Source organism: Mustela erminea, chromosome 16, assembly GCF_009829155.1.
Source record: "Mustela erminea isolate mMusErm1 chromosome 16, mMusErm1.Pri, whole genome shotgun sequence".
NCBI lineage: Eukaryota > Metazoa > Chordata > Mammalia > Carnivora > Mustelidae > Mustela > Mustela erminea.
Window position 1 is genome coordinate 73,866,271 of NC_045629.1, and position 25,159 is coordinate 73,891,429.

Here is a 25,159-nt window from a genome sequence, read left to right on the forward strand (position 1 = left end):
CTTCAAGCCCCCCTTGCACACACGCTCCTCCCCATGGTGAGGGCTGCTCTTCCTGCCACCCTCCCTCTTCGCCTCCTGTGACTGCCCTCTCACTCCTGGGAACTGTGAATCAGGCAAGTGCAGTTTTCCCCCTATTACTACAACCATACAAAAGTAAATCCAGAGTAAAAAGCAGATTAACAACAAGATCACTGGTCTTACTGCATTTGGCAAGATTTTAAAAGCAACTAAAACTACCTACATAGACAATAATGAAGAAAAAAACTAATAACAAAGAACCAGTTCTCCTCTACAAGAAGTGGTAATATTTGATGTTTGTATGCATTCTGCTAAAATAACACAGGGAAGGCTTTACAAGCTTAAAAACAAAACACCAGTAAACCAAGCCACACTTAGAAAAATGAAAGCTGATTTTTATTTTATCATCAACAGCCATTCTTTAAACATGAACATGCATACGTAATATTCTACGCACACATCACAGTTTTTAACGTTAGTTAATAAAGGTTAAACACACAACATACATCCTTACAAAAAAAGTCAAATGCAAACTTAAAACTTTAAACAAAAGTCTTACTAATTTAAAAAAAAGTTTGTGTTGGGTACCATTTGTACAACACAGTTAATTTAAACATTTTCATTTTGGCTGCACATGAAAAAAGCGGCAGTAGAAAATAAAGTCATTGAGGGTTTTTAAATAGCAGAATAGGCAGTTTTGCCATGCAGGAGAAGCAATATTAAATATTAGTTTTCAAAAAAAATCCACATTTAAAAATATTTAGTTCAAGTCACAGAATTTTTCTCAGTAGAGACCCCAATGCAATGCATAATTAGCTGCCTTAGATGGCCCGTTTGAAAGGACAATATCCCTTCAGAGTATAACTTTACTGATTTTGGCACAGAAAAGAAGTCTTAAGAACAAGAACATGATTAAAAAAGAGGGAAGAGGAACAGAGGCAAGAAATAAAAAGCAAGAGTACATGAGATAGTAATTGCAATCACTAAAAACTGTGCATTCCCAGTCACTGCAGAATACTGTCTTCCGCCCACAGCAGGTGCGCACGCCACAGCTGCTACTGCAGCATGGACTTGATTTGCTTGGAGGTAGTCTCATCATTCAAATGTTTTGTTGTGTACCTACAAATAAAAACAGAAACAAAGACAAAAACAGCAATTTTAGGGAATTAAAAAAAAACAACATTACCTGCACTGGGTTCTAGAATTATCACAAGGTGAGCAAATAGATAAATCTTCTCTCACAATTGTGCCTTTAATTTTCAGCTTCAACTGGGTTCAGGTTCTGCCTCGCTTAGCCTCCCGACCAGCTTTTTGACAGAAGATCCAATAGCTGTGTACTGAGTCACAACTACCTTGCTGAAGTGAGCTGGTTAAAGCCTAGGGAACACCTCCCACTCGGAGGAAAACAGTCTCCACTCCATCACAGGGACTGACAAATCACTGGCCCAATCTAAGCCCCCACCTATTTTTGTATGGGCTGTGAGTGAAGTGCCCTTTTATAATTTTAAATGAATAGGGAACGAATCAAAAGAATATTTCACATTAACATGGAAATTATATGAAATGCAAATTTCAGTGTTTTTTTTTTTTAAAAGATTTTATTTTTTATTTGACAGACAGAGATCACAAGTAGGCAGAGAGGCAGGCAGAGAGAGAGGAGGAAGCAGGCTCCCCGCGGAGCAGAGAGCCCCATGTGGGGCTCGATCCCAGGACCCTGGGATCACGACCTGAGCCGAAGGCAGAGGCTTTAACCCACTGAGCCACCCAGGCGCCCAAATTTCAGTGTTTTTATAAAAAGTTTTTTTTATTAGTATTTAATTAATTTGGGGGGGGTTAATTATTTAATTATTTATTTTGACAGAGAGAGATCACAAGTAGGCAGAGAGGCAGGCAGAGAAAGAAGGGGAAGCAGGCTCCCCACTAAGCAGAGAGCCTGATGTGGGGCCCGATCCCAGGACCCTGAGACCATGACTGAGCCAAAGGCAGAGGCTTTAACCCACTGAGCCACCCAGGTGCCCCTTTTATAAAAAGTTTTAATGGAAGACAGCCATACTGATTTACTTCAATATTACCTACGGTTACCTTCTTGCTACAGTGGCAGAGTAGCTGTGACAGAAACCATGTGGCCCCAAACCCTAAAAGGTATGTTTACCCTCTAGACCTTTACCGAAAAATACGCCGAGCCCCACTCAAGTCCCAAACCATCACATCCCCAAATGTCTCAATATTCTGAGTGCCTTGTTTCCAACTAGACATGTTTTGCTATAGGCAAGTAAACATAAAAATCATGAAGAGGGACCACTGGTTTATGAGAAGATTCACCACAGGAGCCCTTTAATAGCCCAAAGTCAGTGAGTAAGCCTGCTATGTGTCCGGCACTGTTCCAGGAGCTGACAATCTGGCAGAGCAGACAGACGGTAATACACTCATACCGGGGCAAAGGAGAAAATTACTAGATGGGGCCTTCCGGACCGGAAAAGCCCAGCTCACGAAGACACCGCAGGTCACAGTGAGAAGCAGGGAGGTTATTCTAAGTGCACATGAAAGCCAGTGGAGGCTATCAGGTAGGGCAGTGATAGGGGATTTCATTTAGGTTCTGAAAGGACTGCTCTGGCAGTTGAAGAACTGTAGAGAAAAGAGGAGCAGCACAGGGACCAACCAGGGGGCTGTTCCAGGGGCCTCAGTGAGGCGACCAACGCCTGGACGAGATGAGCAGCAATGGAAACAGGTGCTCAATGCCTGAATGTGGGACAATTCAGACAGAACTTAATCATGGATCAGTTAATTTGGCTTACAAGAATTTCAAATTTAATCTTTAAGGAATAGATCATTTTAAAGCAAGTACACACAGATGGTCTTTGTGTCTTCAAGAAATTCTTGTTTCATTTCAAATCAATTAAAAATTGAAGAGAGGACCTGAACTCAAATCCTGCAGAGATAAGGACACACATGTACTTATTAAGTACTTGACATATTCCCAATGTTTTACTTAGAAGGCTACTTCCAAATTGTTCACGTACTACTGAAGAGACCAGAGCACCTGGCATGTGATAGATGCTCAATTAGTACTCGTGGAAAGAAGACAAGAAAGTAAGCAGCCAGGCTGGAAAAACCATCCCTAAAGAATATTTACATTAAGTGGCAAGTGATGTAGCCAAGACTAAAGCCTTCTGTTTTCTTTTCCAAGTGCAGATAAAGTATATTTAGCTGCGCATAATCCTAATGATGTCAGCAAATAACAAATGTTTAACATCCTCCCCTTTCTTTTTTTCCCCCCTTTCCTTTATGCACCTGAACAGGGGAGAGAGCCATGCAAGCGGCACACCGACATTTCACACAGAGTGGTTTAAGTACCACTACTTATCAATGTTCTCAGACATCCCAGGAGCTGTGAGTGCTTTCCTCTTTACCAGACACAAGTTCTTGCTGCTTTTGCAGGATGTGATCATGCGCTTCCTGCAGTTCTGAGATCCTTCCCCTCAATGGGGCTGACTGGGAGGCAGACTGTCACATCATTACATTCTTCTCAAGAAATGGTCAGGAATGGAGGCACCTGGGTGGCTCTCAGTTAAGCATCCAACTCTTGATTTCAGCTAAGGTCTTGACTTGGGGTTGTAAGATGGAGCCCCATGTCAGAGTCTGTGATGGGTGCGGAGCCTGCTTGGAATTCTCCCCTCTCTTTGCCTCTCCCTCTTTAAACAAATAAATTAAAAAAACAAACATGGGGCGCCTGGGTGGCTCCGAAGGCTCTGCCTTCGGCTCAGGTCATGATCCCAGGGTCCTGGGATGGAGCCGCACATCGGGCTCTTTGCTGAGTGGGGAGCCTGCTTCCTCCTCTCTCTCTGCCTGCCTCTCTGCCTGCTTGTGATCTCTGTCAAATAAATAAATAAATAAAATCTTTAAAACAAACAAACAAAGAAGCAAGGAGGGATGGAGGGAGGGAGGGAGAAAAAGAAGGAAAGAAGGAAAGAAAGAAAGAAAGAAAGAAGGGAGGAAAGCAAGCAAAGGGCAGGAGCGCCTCACACACACCCACAGGAAAATCACGTTTGGACCCACACGGCATTGCCGCACTTCAAGCGTAACAACAAAGTTTCTTTTTGAGAGCGTATGACTTTTCTACCAAAGAAAATCAAATATTATTTAACTTTACTCTGAAATTTAGTAAAGAACGGAGTTATCTAGCACCGAATCTTAACTCCCAGCTCTAGCTTGCTCTCTCATGATGAAAACACTTGGTTCCATTTTTCTATCTATAAAATGCAGGCATGACTTGCTGCTTTTCTGTAACCACATACTGTAAGTTGGAGGCAGTATATATAATGATAGAGAAGCATTTAAAATAAACAGCATATATGTGTGTATGCAATTAAAATTTTAAAATTTTTAGCTATTGGGGTGCCTGGGTGCGCCTCTGCCTTCAGCTCAGTCATATTCCCAGGGTCCTGGGCTGGAGCCCCATATCAGGTGCTCTGCTCAGCTGGAAGCCTGCTGCTCCGCCTGCTTGTGTTCTCTCTGCCTCTCTGTCAGAGAGATCAGTAAAATCTTAAAAAATAAAAATTAAAAAATTTTTAGTTATTAACTGCTGGCTCTGAGGAAGTTGATGGAGTGAGTATCTCTAGTAAAGCAGCTCCTCAGAAAGTAATTCCACAAAACTATCTCCCATTCTCTAGAGGTCTAAGTAACAATTAACAATTGCACAGCACTTTTGGGATTACAAAGTGCTTTTCAAATAGTATCTCCTTTGCTCTGAAAGTGAAGCACATTAGGGGCTGTGGTAATTAGTGTGAGCAGTATTTCTCAAAGTGCCACCATGACATCAGCGAGGGTGTTTACTTATAAAATGAGGTTCCTGAGCCCCACCCCAGACCTGAGAGAGACCCTCTGGGGGATGGTGACCCAGGGATCTGCATTTTCCCCTCCTTCCTAGTTATTCCAAAGCACTCCAGGGTTTGGTCACATAGAAAACCTAAGGCTCAATGCTACAGCATCAAGCATACAGGATTTTAAGAATGAAAACCTGAATATGAAAAGATTCCGACACTTATTAGCTATATGATCTGTGAGTCTCTCAAGAGCACAAGGTAACTATTTGTTCGATGGAGACATCCCCAAGCACCTCATATCTACCATCTTCCTGCAGTGTGGATTAAATAAAGTCATGCGTATGAAACGGTATGAAATGACATATGAACATACAGTAATATAAAAATGTTACTAATTATAACCACTACTATAAAGCATCAAGTGCACCAATGAACCTTACACAACTTCCCAGGTGAAAAAGAACCAGACATGTAACACGTTCACTATGTAGAAAAACAGTTCAAGAGTTATCTCTGCGAATAAACCTTCATCTTCTACTTTCCATTAGATATGTGAAACAAACACTGAAAACAGTTAAGTGGCCCTTGCCTCAATGGGGCTTTTCTTCCCTTTTCCTCAAACACAGACTCCTACCTCTCACTTAGCCCTCATGCCTGGTGCTGCCCTAATGCTAGAATAGAAAAGACCCAACTACCTTTAAATTCTGAAAAACAAAAGCAAACTCTGAGGTTTTTTTTTTTTTTTTAAAGATTTTATTTTTTCATTTGACAGAGATCACAAGTAGGCAGAGAGGCAGGCAGAGAGAGAGAGAGGAGGAAGCAGGCTCCCTGCTGAGCAGAGAGCCCAATGCAAGGCTCCATCCCAGGACCCTGGGATCATGACCTGAGAGCCAAAGGCTTTAACCCACTGAGCCACCCAGACGCCCAAACTCTTGAGTTTTTAATGTGCGGAGCACTGCCCCTTCAAGGTAAAGAAATGTAACACCAGGCCTGGGGCTCCTGGGTGACTCAGTCAATTAAATGACTGCCTTTGGCTCAGGTCATGATCTCAGGGTCCTAGGACTGAGCCCCACATAGGGCTCCCTGCTCAGTGTGGAGTCCGCTTCTCCCTCTCCTCTGCCGCTCCCTCTGCTTTTGCTCTCTCTGTTAAGTATAAAAATCTCAAGGAAGGAAGGTAGGAAGGAGGGAGGAAAAGAAGGAAGGAAGGAAAACGGGCAAAGAAGCAATACCAGGTCCTCCTAGACTTTGATTCCCTCTTCCTTTTCAAAGCAGGTTTCCTGTCACTAACTGGCTTCGCGGAGTCTCACCAGTAAGAAAAAAAGGGTCTTGGTAGACAAACCGGGCTGACTGGGTCCCAGGGTGTCTTCAGAAAGGAATCAAGTAGTAAAGATTCACAATACCTCAAATATGGATAAAACCAATGAAGTTTATGTTGTAAAAACCTCCAGAGTAAAAAATTCCCAGAAGTTGAGGTTTCTGTAGGCTTATGGTTGAAATAATTTGACATTATGAGGCTTTTTATTGTTATATTATGATCCTGACTCTTTCTGATCTTTCTGTAGAAACGACCTCCTTTGCTCAGGTAGTCACTGCTCACAGAATACTTTTCATAATCCTAATAAAATCATTTACTGGTTCCATTCAGCTGAAATGATACAGCACAGAATTCTGCTTTATGATGCACCAAGTGTGACTAAGCATTCAAGAGGAGTAACAACCTGTTTTGCTCATTAAACATGAGAAATTTAATACTGAGCTGGACATCATTTTTGGTTATCACGTGAACTACAGTGCACTACAGTAAAAAGCAAAGACAGCCCATGACCTCAAAAAGTCTCTTTATAAATATTTCTGTGCTCATGCAATTTTGTGTTTAAACACAAAATAATTTGAGCAATGAGCAAATTATCTTTTATGTTAGGGAAATTAAATTGCAAATTAAATCTCTGTAGTTAAGATGTTATAGTATGCTGAGATTTGCATTTAAAAATACAGCAGCATTCAAGAGATGCCTGGCTGGCTCAGTCCATAGAACTTGTGACTCTTGATCTCAGGGTCATGAATTCAAGCCCCATGCTGGGCCTAGAACTTACTTTAAAAAAAATGGAAAGAAAAAATCCTCTTAAAAAAAAAAAATTACAGCATTCTTAGGAGTTACAGTAACAACATCAAGTAGGTTTAAGCTGAGAAAAGACAGCAAATAACTGTTTTTTCATTATAAGAAATATTGTAAGAAATATACAAAATAAATAAAGATATCTGTGAAATTAGAAATGTAATGATATTAAGGGAAAAGAGCTAGTTTTTGCAGAAGAGTTTTTATGGCATTTGTAAAAAGTAAGTATCACAGACCTATGACTATCTATAAAGTGTAAAGAAAAAGTTTTGCAAGACTATATACCAAAATTAAGAGCAGTTTGTTTCAAAATAGTGAGACTATGTGATTTCCCTATTTTGCTTTAAATCTTCCTGTTTGCTGAATTTTATTTTATAATTAGCATGTTGCACATTCATTAAAAAAAAATAAACATCCCAAGCCATCAAAAAATGAAAGCCAAAATCTTTGGCAAAGAAATAAAACTGCTATTTTCAGGTGAACGCCCCCCCCCACCACGCACACTATCTTTATTATAAAAATATTGTAACCAACAGTTGAAACCAAGAGTGACAATAAGCAAATGAGATCTTCCCATTTCTAACATGAACATATAAATTCATATTCTTTGTACTACTGGCATTTTGAAGTATTTCCTTATAGATAGTTTTTCTATACATATTCACATGTATATATATATATATACACACCTGAGAGCATTTAGAAGACCTTCTACACTATTGGGAGGTTGGTCCTTAAGAACTTTGATACAACCTTTCATCTAAGAAGAAAAGGAAACAGAAAAGGTAAAAATGTTTTTCTCATACAACAGTCATTATCTCAAAACAGTAGTACTTAAATCAGTACCACAACTATGGAACTCATGAGAAATTACATTCTAGAAATGTCAAAATCATTCTTCTTAAAAGAGGGGGAAAAAAATCAACCCAACTGTTATTTTGTTTCTTTGTCAAGCAAAACTTTTAAAGAACTGAATCTGGTCAAATGAAAGCACTACACACACGAATGAGAGAACAAAGGGTTGGCTAAGGGACGACTTCCCAGAAAAGGTGTGGAGAAGCTTTTGAGAAAACAGACTGAACACGTAGCCAAGGAAGAGAGGAGCCTTTCCAGGTAGACAAACACTTTGACAAAAATAATACATCTTATCACACACTGAGAACAGCATTTTGCATGGCTGAAATGACTAGCATAGGGGAGTTTACAGAGGGCCTCACAAGCCAAGGAAGACTCAACTGTAACTAATGGGGTAGGGACTTGTGATCGGTTCTAAAAAGGGAACTCAGTAAAGATGGTATGTAAGGCACATGAGCCTGATGATTTTGAAAACATGGAACGTAGCAGAAACAGCACCGGCTTGGAGTGCCTGGGTGGTTCAGTCAGTTAAGTGTCCTCGTCTTGATTCTGGCTCAGGTCATGGTCCCGTGATCCTAGGATCAAGCCCTGCACTGGGCTCTGCGCTCAGCGTGGAGTCCCCTTGAGATTCTCTCTCTCCCTCTACTCTTCCCTCAACTAAAGTGCCATGCTCTGTCTCAATAAATAAAATAGAATGAATGAAAAGGGAAGGAAAGGGAAAAGGTAAGGAAAGGAAAGGAAAGAAAAAACAAAAAACAGGAGAAAAGAGAAGAGAACAAAAGGTGAGCACAGGCTTTGCAAGCCATGGAGATGTAGGTTCAAAATCCCGAGATTATACTATGTAATTTCCCTGAATTTTAGATTCTCTATTAGTACAGAGGAAATAACATCTACACCCTGGGAGTATTTTCCGAGGTAAGAGGGAAACTAGCATAAAATTCCTGAGACACAGTAATAATCTCAATAAATGTTAATTCATATCTCTTCACAGAGGATGGACATGAATAAGAGGTAGAGAGGCTGGTGGGCAATCAGTAAGCTAGACACGAAATGCCGAGAGCCTGAGCTAGCTAAGAAAGGAAAACTGGAAGACAATTCTCACCAAATACTGGTTATAATTCTGATGAACTAGATGTGACAGGGTTAGCGTGAGAAATTACGAAACAGAGAAACCAGAAACCTGCTGTATTCCTAATATGAACTTCTGTAGAGACAAGCCAAGTAGGAACCCAGACTAGAGCCACAAATTATTATGATTAGGAGGGAGGAGAAATTCTGTATTATATGGTCTTTTTTCATTGGGAGAACATCTACTGAATTTCTATACACATTTGGAAATAAGTCTTTTGTTTGAAATGGCTTTTGGTCCAAGAATGAAAGTAAACTTCTCATGTCTAAGTATTTATTTATATTGCCAAATATGCAGGACGGCTGAGGAGTAAGAGGGACAAGGAGGCATGCTAAAAGACTGCGGCTGTTGTACGCGGCTATTAAAAACCCAGCACAAAACAAGAGGGAAGAGAAACCCACTATTATCAGAAACTGTAAAACTGAGGGCTGTGACAGGGTGCAACCTGCAGCTCTTTTAAATAAATGCCTATGAATTCCACTTCCAGAAATGGTTTGAAATTAAATAAAACAATATAACTTACATCAATCTTTGAAGTTTTGGCAAATGCTCCCACTGGATGTACATGGTCATAGAGTATTATGACACCCACCATTACCCTCAAGCAGAATGACACCGTTTCTTCATTTGTAAATCTGCTTCTGTATTCCCTGGAGGGTAGAAAAGATATGGAGGGATGAGGCACATCACTACTTAATGAACTGATCCAACATTCAGTTGACCCTGAAGGATGTATCCTGTTGATCTCTAAAAGGAACGCTAACGTATGCCCCCCTTTCTCCAGGGTGAGATTCCCAGAGAACTGAGGTGGGTGCAGCAGGTATCACGTATTCTCATCTCTGTATGAACCCTCCTTGGTGTTATCACCCTTTCTGCTTGGCAGAGATGAGGCAAATTTAGAGAAATCAAAAGTAGCCCCACAGTAATGTTTTCAGGATAGGTGCTTTGTAAAGGTTGTTCCCGCCAATATGATGAAAAAAGCCACTAGCTTAATTGAGCAATATGCTTGCTATTTAGAAGCTAACTTAATCTAAGTATTTACATTATTATATCACTGGATTCTAATTTCACTAAAATTCACTCTTATTCTTCTCTCAATTGGGAAAAAGGGAAACAGAACTTTCATCTATCTATAAAGCAGCATGACATAGCAGAAGGCGTCCAGAACCAGGATGGGGCCATCCAGCCACGTGTGGCAGACCAGACCAGCCAGTGTGCATTCAAGTCCCTTCATTTCCCAGGACCTTGCTCCCCTAAAGAACAATGATAACGATGAATAGTTGCCCTCCTACTTCATAAAGTTTTCCAGTAAGATGATGTGTATACTACTGCTTTGGAAAATGAAAAGCTCCACAAAAACAAAAAGTTATCTAATAAGACCATTTGTTATTTAGGAATCCAGGAGGGATTCTTTCTTCCGACTGCTAAGAAAATCCAGCCAGACACCACTATGGTATACATGATAAATGGCTTGAAAGTGAAGGGAAACCCAGCAGAGAATTCAGATTAGTGTTGGAAAAATAAATAAAGACTGAACTAATACTGAGAGAGGGGTTAAGTGGAAGAGTAACTCTAGACCTCTAGCAAAAAGACAAGGTTCTTAATGAAAAGGAGAGAACGCTGATGAGAAGTATAACCAAAACACCAAAGCTCTTCCCCTATTTCAATAAGAGCACCACAAAATTCCCCATTCCGAAGAGTCAAGTAAGCGAGTCTGACTGGCCTTAGGCCTTAGGCACCTGAAAATCCACTGTACTTTCTAGTTAACCAGTTACATTAAGCTCCAAATTATTTTAATATTGTTCACATATTAACTTTGGATACTTCAGATATACGTATTTTCCGCCTTCTAAATAAGACCTGTTCGTATCTAGACAACCGTTTCAAGAGGATTGTTAAAGTGAAAAAGAATCAGCTAATACTCACGGTGTTTCGAGCATGACTCTGCATACACTAGCCATGGTGCTTAGACAATCTGTGGTATTTTCTATTGGTAAATTTTTATTCTGTAAAAGTGTATGGAGAAAAAAGTGAAAGTGATAGTTATTACTTAAGCATAATTTAAAACTTAGCATAATGTGAAAAACTGACAACTTTAAATGTTCGTTTCTACTCCTAATTTTGTTTTTAAAAAAAAAAGGGGGGGGGGACTAGATTCTAGATACTATTCCAAGCTCTAGGGAAATGGCTATGAGCCAGAGAACCAAGACCCTGCTCTCCTGAGAGTCACTTACATTGCCGCTGAGTGGAAACAATCATTACATGCAGACAGGCCCTTACAGGTCATGAGGTATAGGGATTTTATCCCAAGGATACTGAGAAGTCACTGGAAACATTTTATACAGAGGAAGAAGGGCTTCTTAAAGGGCTTTTTAAATGTTTGAAACATTTTAAACAGAGGAAGAAGTGGTTTTTAAAAAGAAGATTTTTTTGGCTGCTCTTTGGAGAAAGGACTACAGCGGGGTAAGAGCAGAAGAAGTAGGACCAGGGGAACACGAATGCTGTAATCCAGGTCCGAGGTGAGAGGGCCGATCTGGAGAGGGAGAGCAAGAAAGGGGCTAAGTTTTCAGACTCAGGGTCTATTTTAGAGGGAGAGTCAATAACACTGTCTCACAGAGGAGATAAAAGAGGTGAGATAAAGAAAGGAATTCAGGATTATAACCCATAAGTTACCTCCCTTTATAGTGGTACTATTAATTAAGACAGAAAAGACTGGAGAAAGGGCAGGGTCAGGAGATAACACCCAACACTTTGTTTGGCCATGACACCACTGAGGTGTTGACTATACATCCAAAGGGAAGCTGCTCATAGGCAGGTAGATGCGTGCATGTGGGCCCTGGGGAAGGGACAGGACTCAGTGCTTACGCACTCAGAGCTGGCAATGTCACAGGGCCTGCGGAGGTCACCGTGGCTGCAGACAGGAAGAATAACACGAAGATAATCAACCATCCAGGCAACGCTTACCTCTGATACAAATTTTGTCGTGGCATCACTTAAGGTTTTCAGCATTGGGGTTGCCTCAGCATAAAACAAAGACATTCGATTTGCCAATTCATTATTTACTTCATTTTCTCCTTCTGCCTATGTAGAAAGTAAGAGCGTGTGATATCAGTTCACAAATTATTAAATATGATAACATCTATAAAAGAAGAGCCTAGGGCGCCTGGGTGGCTCAGTGGATTAAGCCACTGCCTTCGGCTCAGGTCATGATCTCAGGGTCCTGGGATCGAGTCCCGCGTCGGGCTCTCTGCTCAGCAGGGAGCCTGCTTCCCTCTCTCTCTCTGCCTGCCTCTCCATCTACTTGTGATTTCTCTCTGTCAAATAAATACATAAATTCTTTAAAAAAAAAAAAAAAAAAAAGAGCCTAGGCAGAGTGCCTGTTTCGCTAATGCTTGTTATTCTATTAAGTACCCTTCAATTATATTTCAGATCCTCGTGTGCAAATAATACTTAAATATTCTTTAAAACAGGTTAAAAATGATATTAAGCAATTTTTCAGAAAGATTAACATCTTTTAAAATATTGTAAATAATATTAAGCTGTTGAGTAAAACCTGGATGGGCTGCCTACTATAACAAGGCATTATTCTTAATGCTATGGAAGACAGGAAGATGAGGAAGACGCTGCCCCAGCCTCTGTTTTAGGATCACACAGGTACCCAAAACACACTAAGAAGTAATGACCAAAAAAAAGAGGTGAGAGGAAGACTACATTAGACTGGAAGAAACTGAGACGGACAGACTCTGAAAACAGCCTTTGCAGATGGGCAGGTAGGCACAGCATTTCACAAAGTCAGGGAAGAAGAGCATGTTTTCAAGTGGCTTAGAGTAATCCAGTGTGTTCAAGTGGCTTAGAGTAATCCAGTGTGTTCAAGTGGTTTAGAGTAATCCAGTGTGTTCAGTGTACAAGGGGGCCACGGCCAGCGGACAGTAAGGTTGGGAAGGAAGGCTGGGGTCAGACTGCAGAGTGTCTTAAGAGCTAGCTTAAATTCGCATTTTTCTTCTGCATGTAATGGGGGGCCCCTGGACATGTTATTAGAAAGGAACAACAACTAGGTCAATTTTCTTTTTCTTTCTTTTTTTTTTTTAAAGATTTTATTCATTTATTTGACAGAGAGAGAAATCACAAGTAGGCAGAGGCAAGCACAACAGGGAGGGGCGGCGGGGGGGGAGGGGTGGTGGAAGCAGACCTCCCGCTGAGCAGGGAGCCCAATCCGGGGCTCAATCCCAGGACCCTGAGATTATGACCTGGGCTGAAGGCAGGTGCCAACCACCGAGGCACCCCTAAAGCAAACTGACTAATGGTGGCGGGCGGAGTGTGCCAAAGGGACCATAGGTCAAAAAATGAGTTCTACAGAATGCCTCCCAACAAGAATGAGAATGAGGCTCTCAACTGGAACAGAAAAACAAAGATGAAAACAGGGGTGGGGAAGAGATGTGAAAGATATTTCACTTGGCAACAGTTGGATGTACCTGTAATTACTGAGGATGAAAGACAGGGCAAAGATGAGTTTATGGTGTCTGGCCTTGAGAGGTAGCAGGACAGCTATAACAGGAGGACTGACTGGGTGTTACGTGTTTTGATTTGATTGGATTCGATTTGACATGGTGGATATGAAAAAGACAAATGATAAGTCAACATCACAGCAGAAACTGGTCTATGCAAAACCAAACTGATGTAAAATAACAGATGCTTCATGGAAGAGAAATCCTTTTCCTACCAAGGCCCATCTTACAATAGACACTTCAGGAAATACTGACTCAATGAAAAAAGAAAAAGAAAAAAAAAAAGAACGGTCGCTCCTTTGGCATTTTCTTCTTTTTATTTTTCCTTTGGCACTTTCTTTAACCTCTTACGCCACTTACCACTCCTTACACACTTATGTAATCTTTAGTATTAAACTATCCAGTTGAGGCTACAAGGCTGATCCTAGAAATTTCCCCATTTTTCACACCAATTAGCACAATGTAGGTTCCTCAAAATCCCTAAAGAAATAGAGAACAATTTCTATTTAAGGTTTTACTTATGGTATTTGACTCCCTGGAGGTAGAAAAGGGTAAAGACAAGGAGAAATCAAGGCAAATCAAGCCCAAGTAAAGCAGAAGAGCATTTATGTAGTCAAGGAACAGGCACAAGAGTGCTCACGGTCCATGACCTTGCTCTCCCCTCTTGCCAGCATCAGTATCCTCCCATTCCAGGTCAAATTCTCTCCAGGATTCTTCCATTCTAAGACTGTGGAGTCAAAAAACTCACAACCACGATTTCACAAAGTTTTTGTGCAATTTAAATGAGAATCCACATGAGGCACCTGACTGGCTTGGTCAGGGGCTCTTGATCTTGGGGTTGTGAGTTCGAGCCCCATGTGAAGTGTAAAGATTACTTAAAAATAAAATCTTTTCTAAAAAAATCAAAAAATAAATAAAATGAGACTACACAGAGAATTTTTAAGTATCAATGTTGTATGAACAGACAGCAACTGTACTGAAGGAAGGAGTCATGGCGATTGAAGGGACTCAGTGGAAGGGCAGGCCAGCACTGTGGGTGGTCGGGGGCATCCTGCCCTTTCCTCTCACAGCGACAGCCCATAGTGAGTTACCGACTTTATCATCAGCTTGAACTTCATCTGAATGGACGAGCACATGAACAAGCAAACTAACGGCTATCATTACTATACCCAATTCAAAGCATTGACTTACTGGGACGTTATTAATCCTCATACGACTCAATGTTCTTCTGTAATAGCTGAAATCGTTCTGTATGGCGGGATTTGTCATCTAAAGAAGACATTCACGAAAGAAAAACATATTATGCACGCTAAATGACAGTGTAAAAATTAAGTGAAAAATCTCCTAAATACAGCTTTAACGAGTTAAGTGACAACTCCCTAATTTAAGAACTAAAACTGGCATAACCCAAGATAGCTTTTTGTACCTAAATTACATAACATTGTACTTAGTCCTTCTGAATATAAACCACGTAAACTGTTTTATAGTCATGATCCATATACTTCCCTTCTTTTCAGTAATTTTAGGTAACATACGAAATAAACGGTTGTTTCCCAAAAACCAGTATTATCAAATAAAAGAAAAAAGAAGAAATATGTAAGCACTTAGTTTTGAATTAATACAATAAAAAGTACGTATGTCTTGGTACGTCTATATGGTCAACAGTGCAATCCTCAGACTAAAATTTTATATACAAATTCTTTGTGCTCAAAGTATTAATAAAAGAGAATCGCTTCCTATTTTGTAAAATAAATAGAAGGCTGTAATTAGGAATCCACCTCTACCACCTATCAGATAAGGTCCTCGAGGTCTTGGAAAGTTGGAAGGACCCACCTCACACCTGGTTACTGTGACAGAGTCTCAAGTGGATCAGGTCTCCTCACATGAGAGTTACTACCTATTTCTTTACACTCAGTCCTTCCAACAATGTGGGGGCGGGGAGAGTGTGCAGGGAAATAGGAAGACAACATAGAGAGATGAGGAAGAAGGCAGGCAGGCAGGCACAAGGAAGAAAGGAAATCTCTTAACATCTTTATATAAAGGAATGCTGAGAATTAGGGATGAGTAGAAAAGAAAAAATAGTATTAGAAAAGGTGACTATTGCTCCAGAGATATTTTTAAAATGAAGTTAAATGAAGACAAACTATTGGGTAATTTGCTATTTGCTACACGTATAATACATCAAAAGATTTGCCCTTTTAAATGTAGTTTTCCATGTTTTGCTATGAACCAACAGACACCACGTAAACACACTGTGAAGGTCTCCAGGCACTTCCTACTGTGCTCACTGAGAGGCTCACGACATCCATGCACCTCGGGGCCAGTAGGGAGGCCTACCTTGAGCTCGTCGAACCGGAGTGTGAAATGAAGAATCTCTGCGAACTGTTTGGCAAGAGCCTGCTCTCGCTCTAGATGCTGCGTGGGAGAGTACGGGGTACTTGTCAAGGCTCCCAGAAGACCTCTTAGTGCTGCTTCTACAGAAAGGAAGATTAAAATCTTAGGCTGTAGCTCCCTGATTTTTATTTAAAAATGAGCAATTTATAAATGTTATGATTTTAATTCCCATAAAAATAAGGTCTCTTCAAAAGCCAGATCATCTAAATATAATCACTGAAATGGAACAGTGTTAAACAGAATAAAAACCTTGAAGGAACCAATTCAGCTTTAAAATTCCATAAACCCAAATTCAAAATAACACAGAATGCAAATCTAATGAATTTAACACCAGGATCAAACAGCAAATTTTCTGTTTTCATCATTCTACGTAGTGTTGGTTTTTATGAACTGGTAAAGGGTTACCCTACAGCTGAGTAACTTTCAGTGGCATCATGTCCACAGTCAAATCTCCACATGGCTGGGAATCAATCAGCAACTGTTCGTACTTTGAATATGTTGCTTATTTATAAACACAAATTGCTTTCTTTCAGATACTAAGGGAAATGAAGTTTTTGATTTAATAATTAGCTTCCTATCTTAGAGCTTGGCATCTTAGAATCACAATATAAATATCCTGATTCATTATGTAAGTAAAACGGTCCCTTCGAAATAAATGCTTTTTGGAACTAATACATACTGTGTTTAAAAATAGATATATTTCACTTCAAAAAAAAAAAATCAAAGAAATCAAACTAATTCATTCATAGATTCCAGAATCAGAAAGAAATGCTACTCTATTCAGAGAAAACAGGAACTTACGGTAGTAGATGGTGATCCAACATTAATGAAAAACTGTCAGATTACTAATATTTATTAATAATAAATTTATCAGATCATCAACCCTTAACTTAAAAAAATACCAGCTCTACTATTTATGAAGACCCTAATAAGAACTAACATCTCTACTACGCATATGACTTGGTCTCCTATTAAAACTTTCACCGTCAACTAGGACATGAGCATTACGATGGGTACATACTAAGTTTCAAAGATTTAGACTCCCAAGGGTATAGCTAGTAAATGCTAGATGTTTCTGACTCGACAGCCTTATTCTTTCTACCACAGTACAGAACTGACTGTCTCTCAAATAAAGCAACACTCTACCCAGCCTTCTGTAACCTTCTAAAACGTGCATCTATGGATTACTACACAGGAGGTACTTCTTGTATGTCTAATATGTGCTGGTACTAAGCTAGATAATACAGAGACATTATTTGTCACCTACACAATAACTCCAAACAATAGTTCTTATCTTTTTTTTATAGCAAGTCAGAAAAAGTCCTGTCGACTGTGTGCCAGGCACTGGGGGAACAGAGATGAAAGCAGACATGCTCCTTATGCCCACACGGAGCGTGACTACACAGAGAAGAAAGACAAATTATTATCGTTGTGATGTGTGTTAAGAAGTACATGATACAATGACAAAATATAAAAATAAAACCTCACCTAGTTTAAGGCTCAGGAAAAGACCTCTCTGAGTAAGTGACATTTGGGCTGAGACTGAGGTGTGCATTAAAGATGAAAAAGAGTTTGCAGGCAGGGCAGTGAGCCCGATCCTGAGCTGAGAAGAGCAGGACACAGCAGAGGAATGGCAAGAAGACCAATACATGTAGAAATGAGAGCACAAGGAGGAGAGTAACCTAAGACCAGAACAATACGTGTGTAATTTATGTGCCATAGTAAGTATTCTGCTCTTGTCATCCTAATGTCCCTGGAGAAACTACTTGAGCAGGGTGGTGCTATCATCAGATTAACATTTATAAAAACTCCATGTCATCTGCTATGTGTAGAATGGATTGCAGAAGTACAGATGGTTTACAGAAGTGCAAGAGTGGATGTGAAGGTCAACTAAAAGGAAAAACACATTTTAGGTATTTTAAAAAATGGCTACTCATCTCTTGAGATTCATTCCGTCTGTCAGTATTAATGTAAGTGGAAAGCAAAGTTTGAGAGAGATGAGAATAGTAAAAAACTGTTAAACACACACACACGCACACCAATACTGTTACAGGCTGTTAAAGAAAAAAGAAATTTGCATTTCCTAGACTTTATCAAGTCTCAGGGTAAAATTAACATTCAAGGTGCTCTGCCACTTTGGGAGATGGCAGAGCCGCCTCCCGGCCCGGCCCCCCCACCCCCAAAGAGTGCAGTCCAGTCACTAGGCTGAGCTGGGCTGGACAATAACCATGTTGGAGAACTTCTGTCCCTGAATGGCTGAAGCACTCAAGGGCAAATCTGCGAAAAAGGGGCATCTCAAGACAATGGCACTGCATATCTGCCTCTGGGACACCTAGACCAGCCTCTCATTTTGAGAGCCTCTGTGGATACAAAACAATCCTACTAGTCTTTAATGCCCTGTGTCAAGAAAGGAATCAGAGACAGAAGATCCCAGAAGACGGCTCAGGTCTCTGGCTGAGCTGTAAAGAAAGGGATGTCAAGGAGACGGTGATGTAGGGATTGGTCTTCCGGATGGAGCTCCTAAAACAAAATCACGTGAAAAGGATTCTTAGGAAAGGTGACAAGAAGAAATTAACAAGTTACTAAGTTCTAGAAGAAATTAGCTGGTAGATCAGTGCACAACGTTACAAGGAAGAGACTAACTGGGAAAAATAATAAAGACAGATTAGTCCACAAGTAGAACAATAATGGGAAATGACTGGATGCCTAGGAAGAGGAGGCCCCTGTCCAAAGTTCTCCTTTAGAGACAAGCATTTATTCTCACCACTGCCATCCACATCTAAATCAAAGACTTATATCGGAACTTAAATCCTCAGAAGAGAACACAAAAGATGTGGATGGTGGGTGACTTAACATAGCCAAGAAACATGACCACACTCATTGTGGGCAATCTAGCCCAGAGAAAGTGAGCCAACATGTTGGAGAGACCTACCCATTATGATCCCAGGGGATGGTCCCTATTAATAAGCCCCTGAAACAGGAAGATGACTGAGGAAAGACAAAGGAGTCTGTTTATTGTCTGATCATACAACCTTCACTGAGTTGCCTCAACTAGGAAGGCCTCAGACTAAAATAAGCAGGTACAGAATATTCCCCAGGCCGGCAATATTAATCTTATAGCCTAAGGTCAGTGTATCTTCCCAATTAGTCGAGTGATCCCTTCCCCCTCTCTCTAGAAGGATGCAAACTGGCAAGGGATCAGGGTCCCTCTTCTGGAATACACACCACAGTGTATCTGCAGTGCTGAGGCCAAGCACCCTCTCCTTGGGATAGCACGATTCTGAAGGATCATGTGGATCTTAACAGGTGGTGCTTTGTGGGCTATTTGTAATGTTTATCCTCACCGGTGGCTCAAGCAGGAACAAAAGAGACAAAAGGTTTAGTGGATATAGACCAGATGGCCTACCAGACTTGAAGTCCAGATAGGGTACTGAAAATCAGAGAATTTAAGTCATGTGGTCAAGACCACACAACTAATACATGGCAAACACCAGATTTCTAATAGGAAGCTATGCCTCCAAAGCCTAAAATCTGTATTATTGCTCCTCCTAAATACCCAATACATATCTGATAAATCAAATGTGTGTATTCATTTTTTTAAAAAAAGATTTTTTTTATTTATTTGACAGAGAGTGAGATCACAAGCAGAGGGAGAAGCAGACTTCCCATTGAGCAGGGAGCCTGATGTGGGGCTCCATCCCAAGGACCCGGGGATTATGACCTGAACCCAAGGCAGATCCTTAACGACTGAGCCACCCAGGAACCCCCAGATGTGTGTACTCATTAGTTCACCCTCACTCACTCAAGAAACAGTGAGCTCCTATCATATGTAAACAAGGATATGTTACTGTCCACAAAGAACCTGGAAACATTATTAACCAGGTTACTGGGGAAGAGATGAGGAGTAAACTGTCCTATATTAAATTTGTACTTTCCTTATAACTTTACAGAAGTCCTTAGAGTAATCAAAGTTCCAGGCTCCCACATGACGGTATGAAAAACGATAGCTTCTTGGTATTACCTATATTATAATATACTCTGGTGAAATGGAACAGAGACCACTAGCCTGATTTAATTCCGATAGTTAAAACATGAGAAAACATGTAACCCTGACTGGTTTGGCCTATTTTACAATTATTCTTTTCTAACTGGCAAATGCTAAGAGACCAAGATGAGTCTGAGTAGGCCTGAACACCATCCAAAGCAATGTAACTTCAAATGCAGCCAGGAACTAGCAGCACAACAAACACTCTAAATATGAAGGAGTCAAGATGGATAATCACAATTAAAACACTTCAGTCCAATGAAGCTACAAAATTACAGATTACAGAGATACTTGATCAAAAGGTTGGCAGTGTGAAAGAACTGACTGTCCTGTTGAGGTAATAAGCTACAATTTTTATTTCTAGTAAAAAAAGGATAATTTGTAACAATACTTCTATTTCAATAATCTGTACCTTTAACAGTCTGTCCTTCATCTAAGAAAAAGAGCAGTTCTCTTAGTTTTTAAAAAATGTAGGCATTTTAAAAAAACAACAACAAAAAAAAGTAGGCATTTTAAAAAATTGAACTTCAGCTTTGAAGTAGGTCGCAGACCCAAGTGGCCTAGTAGCCAATATGAAAGTTATGGAGAGCTAGATAGAAAAAACTAGGAAGTGACAGTGACCTACTACAAACTATAACACTCAAGCCCTACACCAATGGACACAGAGATGCTTTGCCATAGAGATCGCTCTAGCCAATACCAATCAACTGTCCAAGCTAATGATTTTTCCAAGGCATCTAGAGACTTAAAAACATACTAATAAACAACAAAACACAGAACTCAAGTAATTACCAATTTCTAAAACCTGGCAACTTATGTCTTTCAAATTACTCCAACAGCTAACTACCTAAATCTTAACCTGCTCTTCCTCCTCCTTTAACAAAAAGGGAATTCCAATTCTGCTTACTCACTATATGGAAGATACAATTCTGATCTTTGAGTAATTTTTCCCACACCAGGGAAAAAGCAAATGGTTTTGAATGCTTTTTGTTTTAATAACTCCCCAGATAATTTTGGGCACATCATCAACTTGCTATTTCTCATCTTGTACCATTTTAGATACATGAACTGACCATAATCAGCAATTATTTTTAAGGATACAAAAATCTAAATAACCCAAGGGCCTGATGATTAGTTCCCACACATGGGACAGGATGTGCTGTAGAGCTGGAGAGAAATTCTAGCACGTGTTTCCAGGACCCTTTAGGCTAAAATAAACAAATAAGAAAGTAAGTAAGTAAGTAAATAAATAAATAAATAAATAAATAACAAAAATCAGGCATTTCCTTATGGAAGTTATAATTTATTGGGGGAAATGGTCTAAATAATTTAAAGACCTAGGTTGATAGGGATGATACAATTATGCTGTAATATTACAGTCTAACAAGATTGCTGTATCTATGTAGCATATAAATTTAGCAAGGTGAATATAAAATACTCTACATTAATTCCTTATCAATAAATGACTTTTTCACTAGGGAAGTCATAATTATGAAACTTTCAACTTACCTAACCTCTGAGAAAATTCATAAAATGTCTTTAATTTGCCTACTAGTGGGACAACTGCACCCCAAGCCTTCTCTTGCAACTTCTCATCTGCTGGATGCTGGATTGCCTTCAAAATCCAAAGAATAAAAATAGTTAGAGCTTTAAAAATCAAAACAGTATTATTTTTACATTAAAATATAGGTTTTGGCAAGCACAGGAAACCCTGGTATACTTGATAAAATATGACCTGCCTTTCAGACCACTAAGCAATCTTTTGTGAACACAGAGGGGTCACTCCCAAAGAAAGGTATTTTCTTGCTTTTATCTTTCTTTTGCTTTTCGTACTCTTTTATGGAACTTAAGGCCTTTTTTTTCAACCATCTGGTTTGTTTTCTCTAACATTTTCAAACAAGCTAAACATGCTATCTGAAAGTTGAAACTCATAACCAAAATGGGGGAGTCTCTGGGGGGTTCTTCTTATAAACATTATCAGGAGGTATCGACATGTTTATATTTTCCAAAGGCAACTAGTACTCTGACTCCATCCACACTAAACTGAAAAACAAGAAAGCAAAATAAAATTGAAAGCAGACAGATTTAGGGAATGCTCTGAATAAATAAGCTACAAACTAAACAAATGGGCTATGTATTATTTACACAATGCGTCTTATAAGCTTTCCGCTACATGAAAATTTTGATTTTTTTATATGAAACTTTTTTTTTTAAAAGATCATATTCATTTATTTGAGAGACAGGTAAGAGCTTGAGAAGGGGAGGGGGAGGCAGAGGGAGAGGGACAAGCAGTTTCCCCATCAAGAGGGAGCCCTGGCAGGGGTGGATCCCAGGATTCCAGAAGTCTAGGACCCCAAGATCCCAAGACGACCTAAGCCTAAATCAGATGCTCAACCAACTAGGCCACCCAGGTGCCCCCTATATAAAATGTTTATGAATTCTATCCAAACACAGTAGGATTCTGAAGTGAATCCCATTTATGTCACTACCTACAATTTTAATATTAAAGAAAATCAGACGTTACATGTAACAATCCTTCTTTCACATTAATATGAATATTTCAAAGGGACTGTGATACTGTCCTGACAAATACGAAAAGTTCTTTTAGCCTCAAGACCCAGTCTCAGCAATGCTTTATATCAAGTGGTAAAAATCTGTTTATTATTCAGGAAATAACCAAACAGCTAAAAATGAAAATTTTCTTTTCTTGAGAAGCATATCCAACTTCTCTTGCAAGAGCTAAGAATTATTTTCAAAATAATAACTCATTCTCATAATATCAAAATGGTCTGGCAAACATACCTACTTTCAACTACAACCTACCTACAACTGAGTGAGTTAACTGCTTCTCTGACCCTGCCCTGCCTGCATTTAGACTGGGACACTGGTTGCTCTTTTATGATAACATGTTATGGTTCTCACTGTAATTGTGATTCCTTTTCCTTTCACATTAGTTTCACTGCGTTAGGCGACATTTCTGGTACAGCACCCAGACAGCCCAACATGCAAAGGACACTCAGTACAGGTTAGCGGTGAGACTGTCATGGAGCAGATATGTTAACTCCCAGCTCCAAAAATGTCACAACTGGTATAGATTCATCAAAACAGTAGCTGAGTGTTCTTATTTCCCTCACCAGTGGCCTATCCTAGAGAATAAGCTTTGTTTATTTAACAGATTCTGTATTAAATCAAATTTTATTCTATTTCAATCATGTTTACTAAAATGTTACTTAAACAAAAATATAAGTAATTCCACATCCACAGCACAGGTTTGTACATTTACCTTGCTCTTGAATGATACTGTTTCGGAGAATATTTTCTAAAATGTAATCTAAAAAAAAATTTTATAGATCTCATTTTACAACTAGCCAAACAGACCTCCAAAAAAGGAAACCATTTTATAATAGCACTTGCATTAAAATCACTACCTTCATAAACCAACCAATATTGAACTTTTAACAATTATCATATATAGTAAAACTGCTTGACAGTGATGTGCATTTATTAGTAAATCTGAACACTTTATTTCTATTGTCTGTGTTTTTTCATAGGTAGAATAGTAGTTCTCCCAAGTTTATTTAAGTCTTTCTATTGACAGTTACTGTAGTGGTATCTGTTCTCTGTATATTTGTATATAATCAGCTTTTATTTGTACCTTCCTTTCTTAAATTGTTTTCCTATTATTCTGAAATATGCTATTTCTGCTTAAAGAGTTCAACCCAGACATCAATATGCATTCCTCAGTGAAAGTTTCTTCAAATGCTTGAATAGTTACACACTTACCTTAATCTACAGATTTAAATGCTATTTTGTTTTCTAGCTTACATATTTTTTATCTATTTTATTTACCTATTTCTCTGTCCTTAATTCCTTTACCAAAGAATTAATGAAGGTACCTTAATAGGTAGCCTGGTAAGGTGAATCTCTTACTATCTCTTGTGATTCTCCCCTTTCCTTTTAGTGTTATTTTTCTATGTAAACTTTAACTCTGTGACATGTATTTATTTGCCCGCACTACCAACCACGGAATGCCACAAGTGCACTGAATATGGTGACGGCGCTAAACTGGGTGACCATAGGGTCCTACGGTACTCCAACCTTTGGTCACTGCCTCTAAAATTCCTGGTTTCACAGCTCCCTAAGTCCTCTTTGAAATGACTCCTAAAGGTTTCCATCATTTTACTGTCTTTTAGAAGATGACAACTACATTCAATTAAGTCAATAGATGCATTTCATTAAGTCAATATAAAGACTGTAGTGAGCCTTTCCACAAAGAAGGAGAGTAACCCTTCACTTGGTTAAATTAAAAAAAAAAAAAAAAAAATCCTAAGGGCGCTAACCTTAAAAACAGATAAAAGTCTGTATCTCTATAGTTTTTTTCTTTATTGCTTATGGGAAACAACTGTAACCAGCTATCAGAATTCAACCATAAAACTTTAAAAAATTTAATAATATAATACTGAACAATTAAAAATAATTTGTAGCACTGATAATCAATATGAAGACACTAAAACACTTTTAGAACAAACTATGAATTGTTGTGACCTACAGGAAAAGAATTTGTCAATTAGTTAATTAAATCCTGTTTAATCATTTAAATCTTCCATTTCCACAAATGTTTGGATTTTTCAAATTATGTTTAAATGTTTAGGATTTGAATTTCACAGAAATGGTTATATGCCTTTATTTACTGAAATCTAAAGGTTTCACTTAAGCTAATGATACTGGCAAGATTCGTCTAAGCTCTTGTATTTATTTCTTCGACAGTTACTAAGTGCTTCCTAAACACTGTTTTAGGTGCTGATGACACACCAATTAGTAAGAAACCAGGTTTACCCTCCTCCTCAAGCTGGAGGTGGCAGTGGAGTTATCAACATTAAATTTCAATAATTTTTTAAAAAAGTGATAGTTACCGTAAAAGAAATGTGTGCAAAGGACTGGGGCAAGACAGTAGGGGAAGTAATTACTGGGATGTGAAAGGAAGGAAAGTGTACGTGTGTAAGACGTTCAAGAAACAAACAGCCCAAGCCAGGAGAGCTTAAAAAAAAAAAAAAAATGAATTCACAATATCTATAATTTCCCTCAGCTCATGATATCACCAATGGCTAATCTAAACCAGAAACCCTGGAATCATTAACTCCCCTTCTCCCTTATATTAAACATCCAGTCAATCACCAAAACCTGTGGCCCCTTGGTCCAAAACTAAATCGTCTTGAATCATCTTCTGGTACCTACACTTAATTCTGCCTTCATTAACACTACAAATGTCATCAG

At 39.2% G+C, this 25,159-nt stretch overlaps 1 protein-coding gene across 11 annotated transcripts in view; it reads right to left on the reverse strand.

Annotated features, from left to right (window-relative positions):
* Nucleotides 1-392: 392 nt before the first annotated feature.
* Nucleotides 393-25,159, reverse strand: part of CYRIB (CYFIP related Rac1 interactor B) — a 144,771-nt gene continuing 120,004 nt past the window's right edge. For 10 of the 11 annotated variants that reach the window (XM_032316816.1, XM_032316823.1, XM_032316819.1 and 7 more), the window contains 8 exons: nt 21,395-21,500; nt 15,784-15,920; nt 14,638-14,715; nt 11,906-12,022; nt 10,868-10,947; nt 9,465-9,591; nt 7,647-7,717; nt 393-1,137 (listed from right to left, as the gene is read on the reverse strand). In XM_032316816.1, the coding sequence (XP_032172707.1) occupies nt 1,074-1,137; nt 7,647-7,717; nt 9,465-9,591; nt 10,868-10,947; nt 11,906-12,022; nt 14,638-14,715; nt 15,784-15,920; nt 21,395-21,500 (780 nt within the window). In that variant the 3' untranslated portion in view covers nt 393-1,073. The remainder of the gene's footprint in view (nt 1,138-7,646; nt 7,718-9,464; nt 9,592-10,867; nt 10,948-11,905; nt 12,023-14,637; nt 14,716-15,783; nt 15,921-21,394; nt 21,501-25,159) is intronic. The other variant, XM_032316826.1, reaches the window with a different exon arrangement.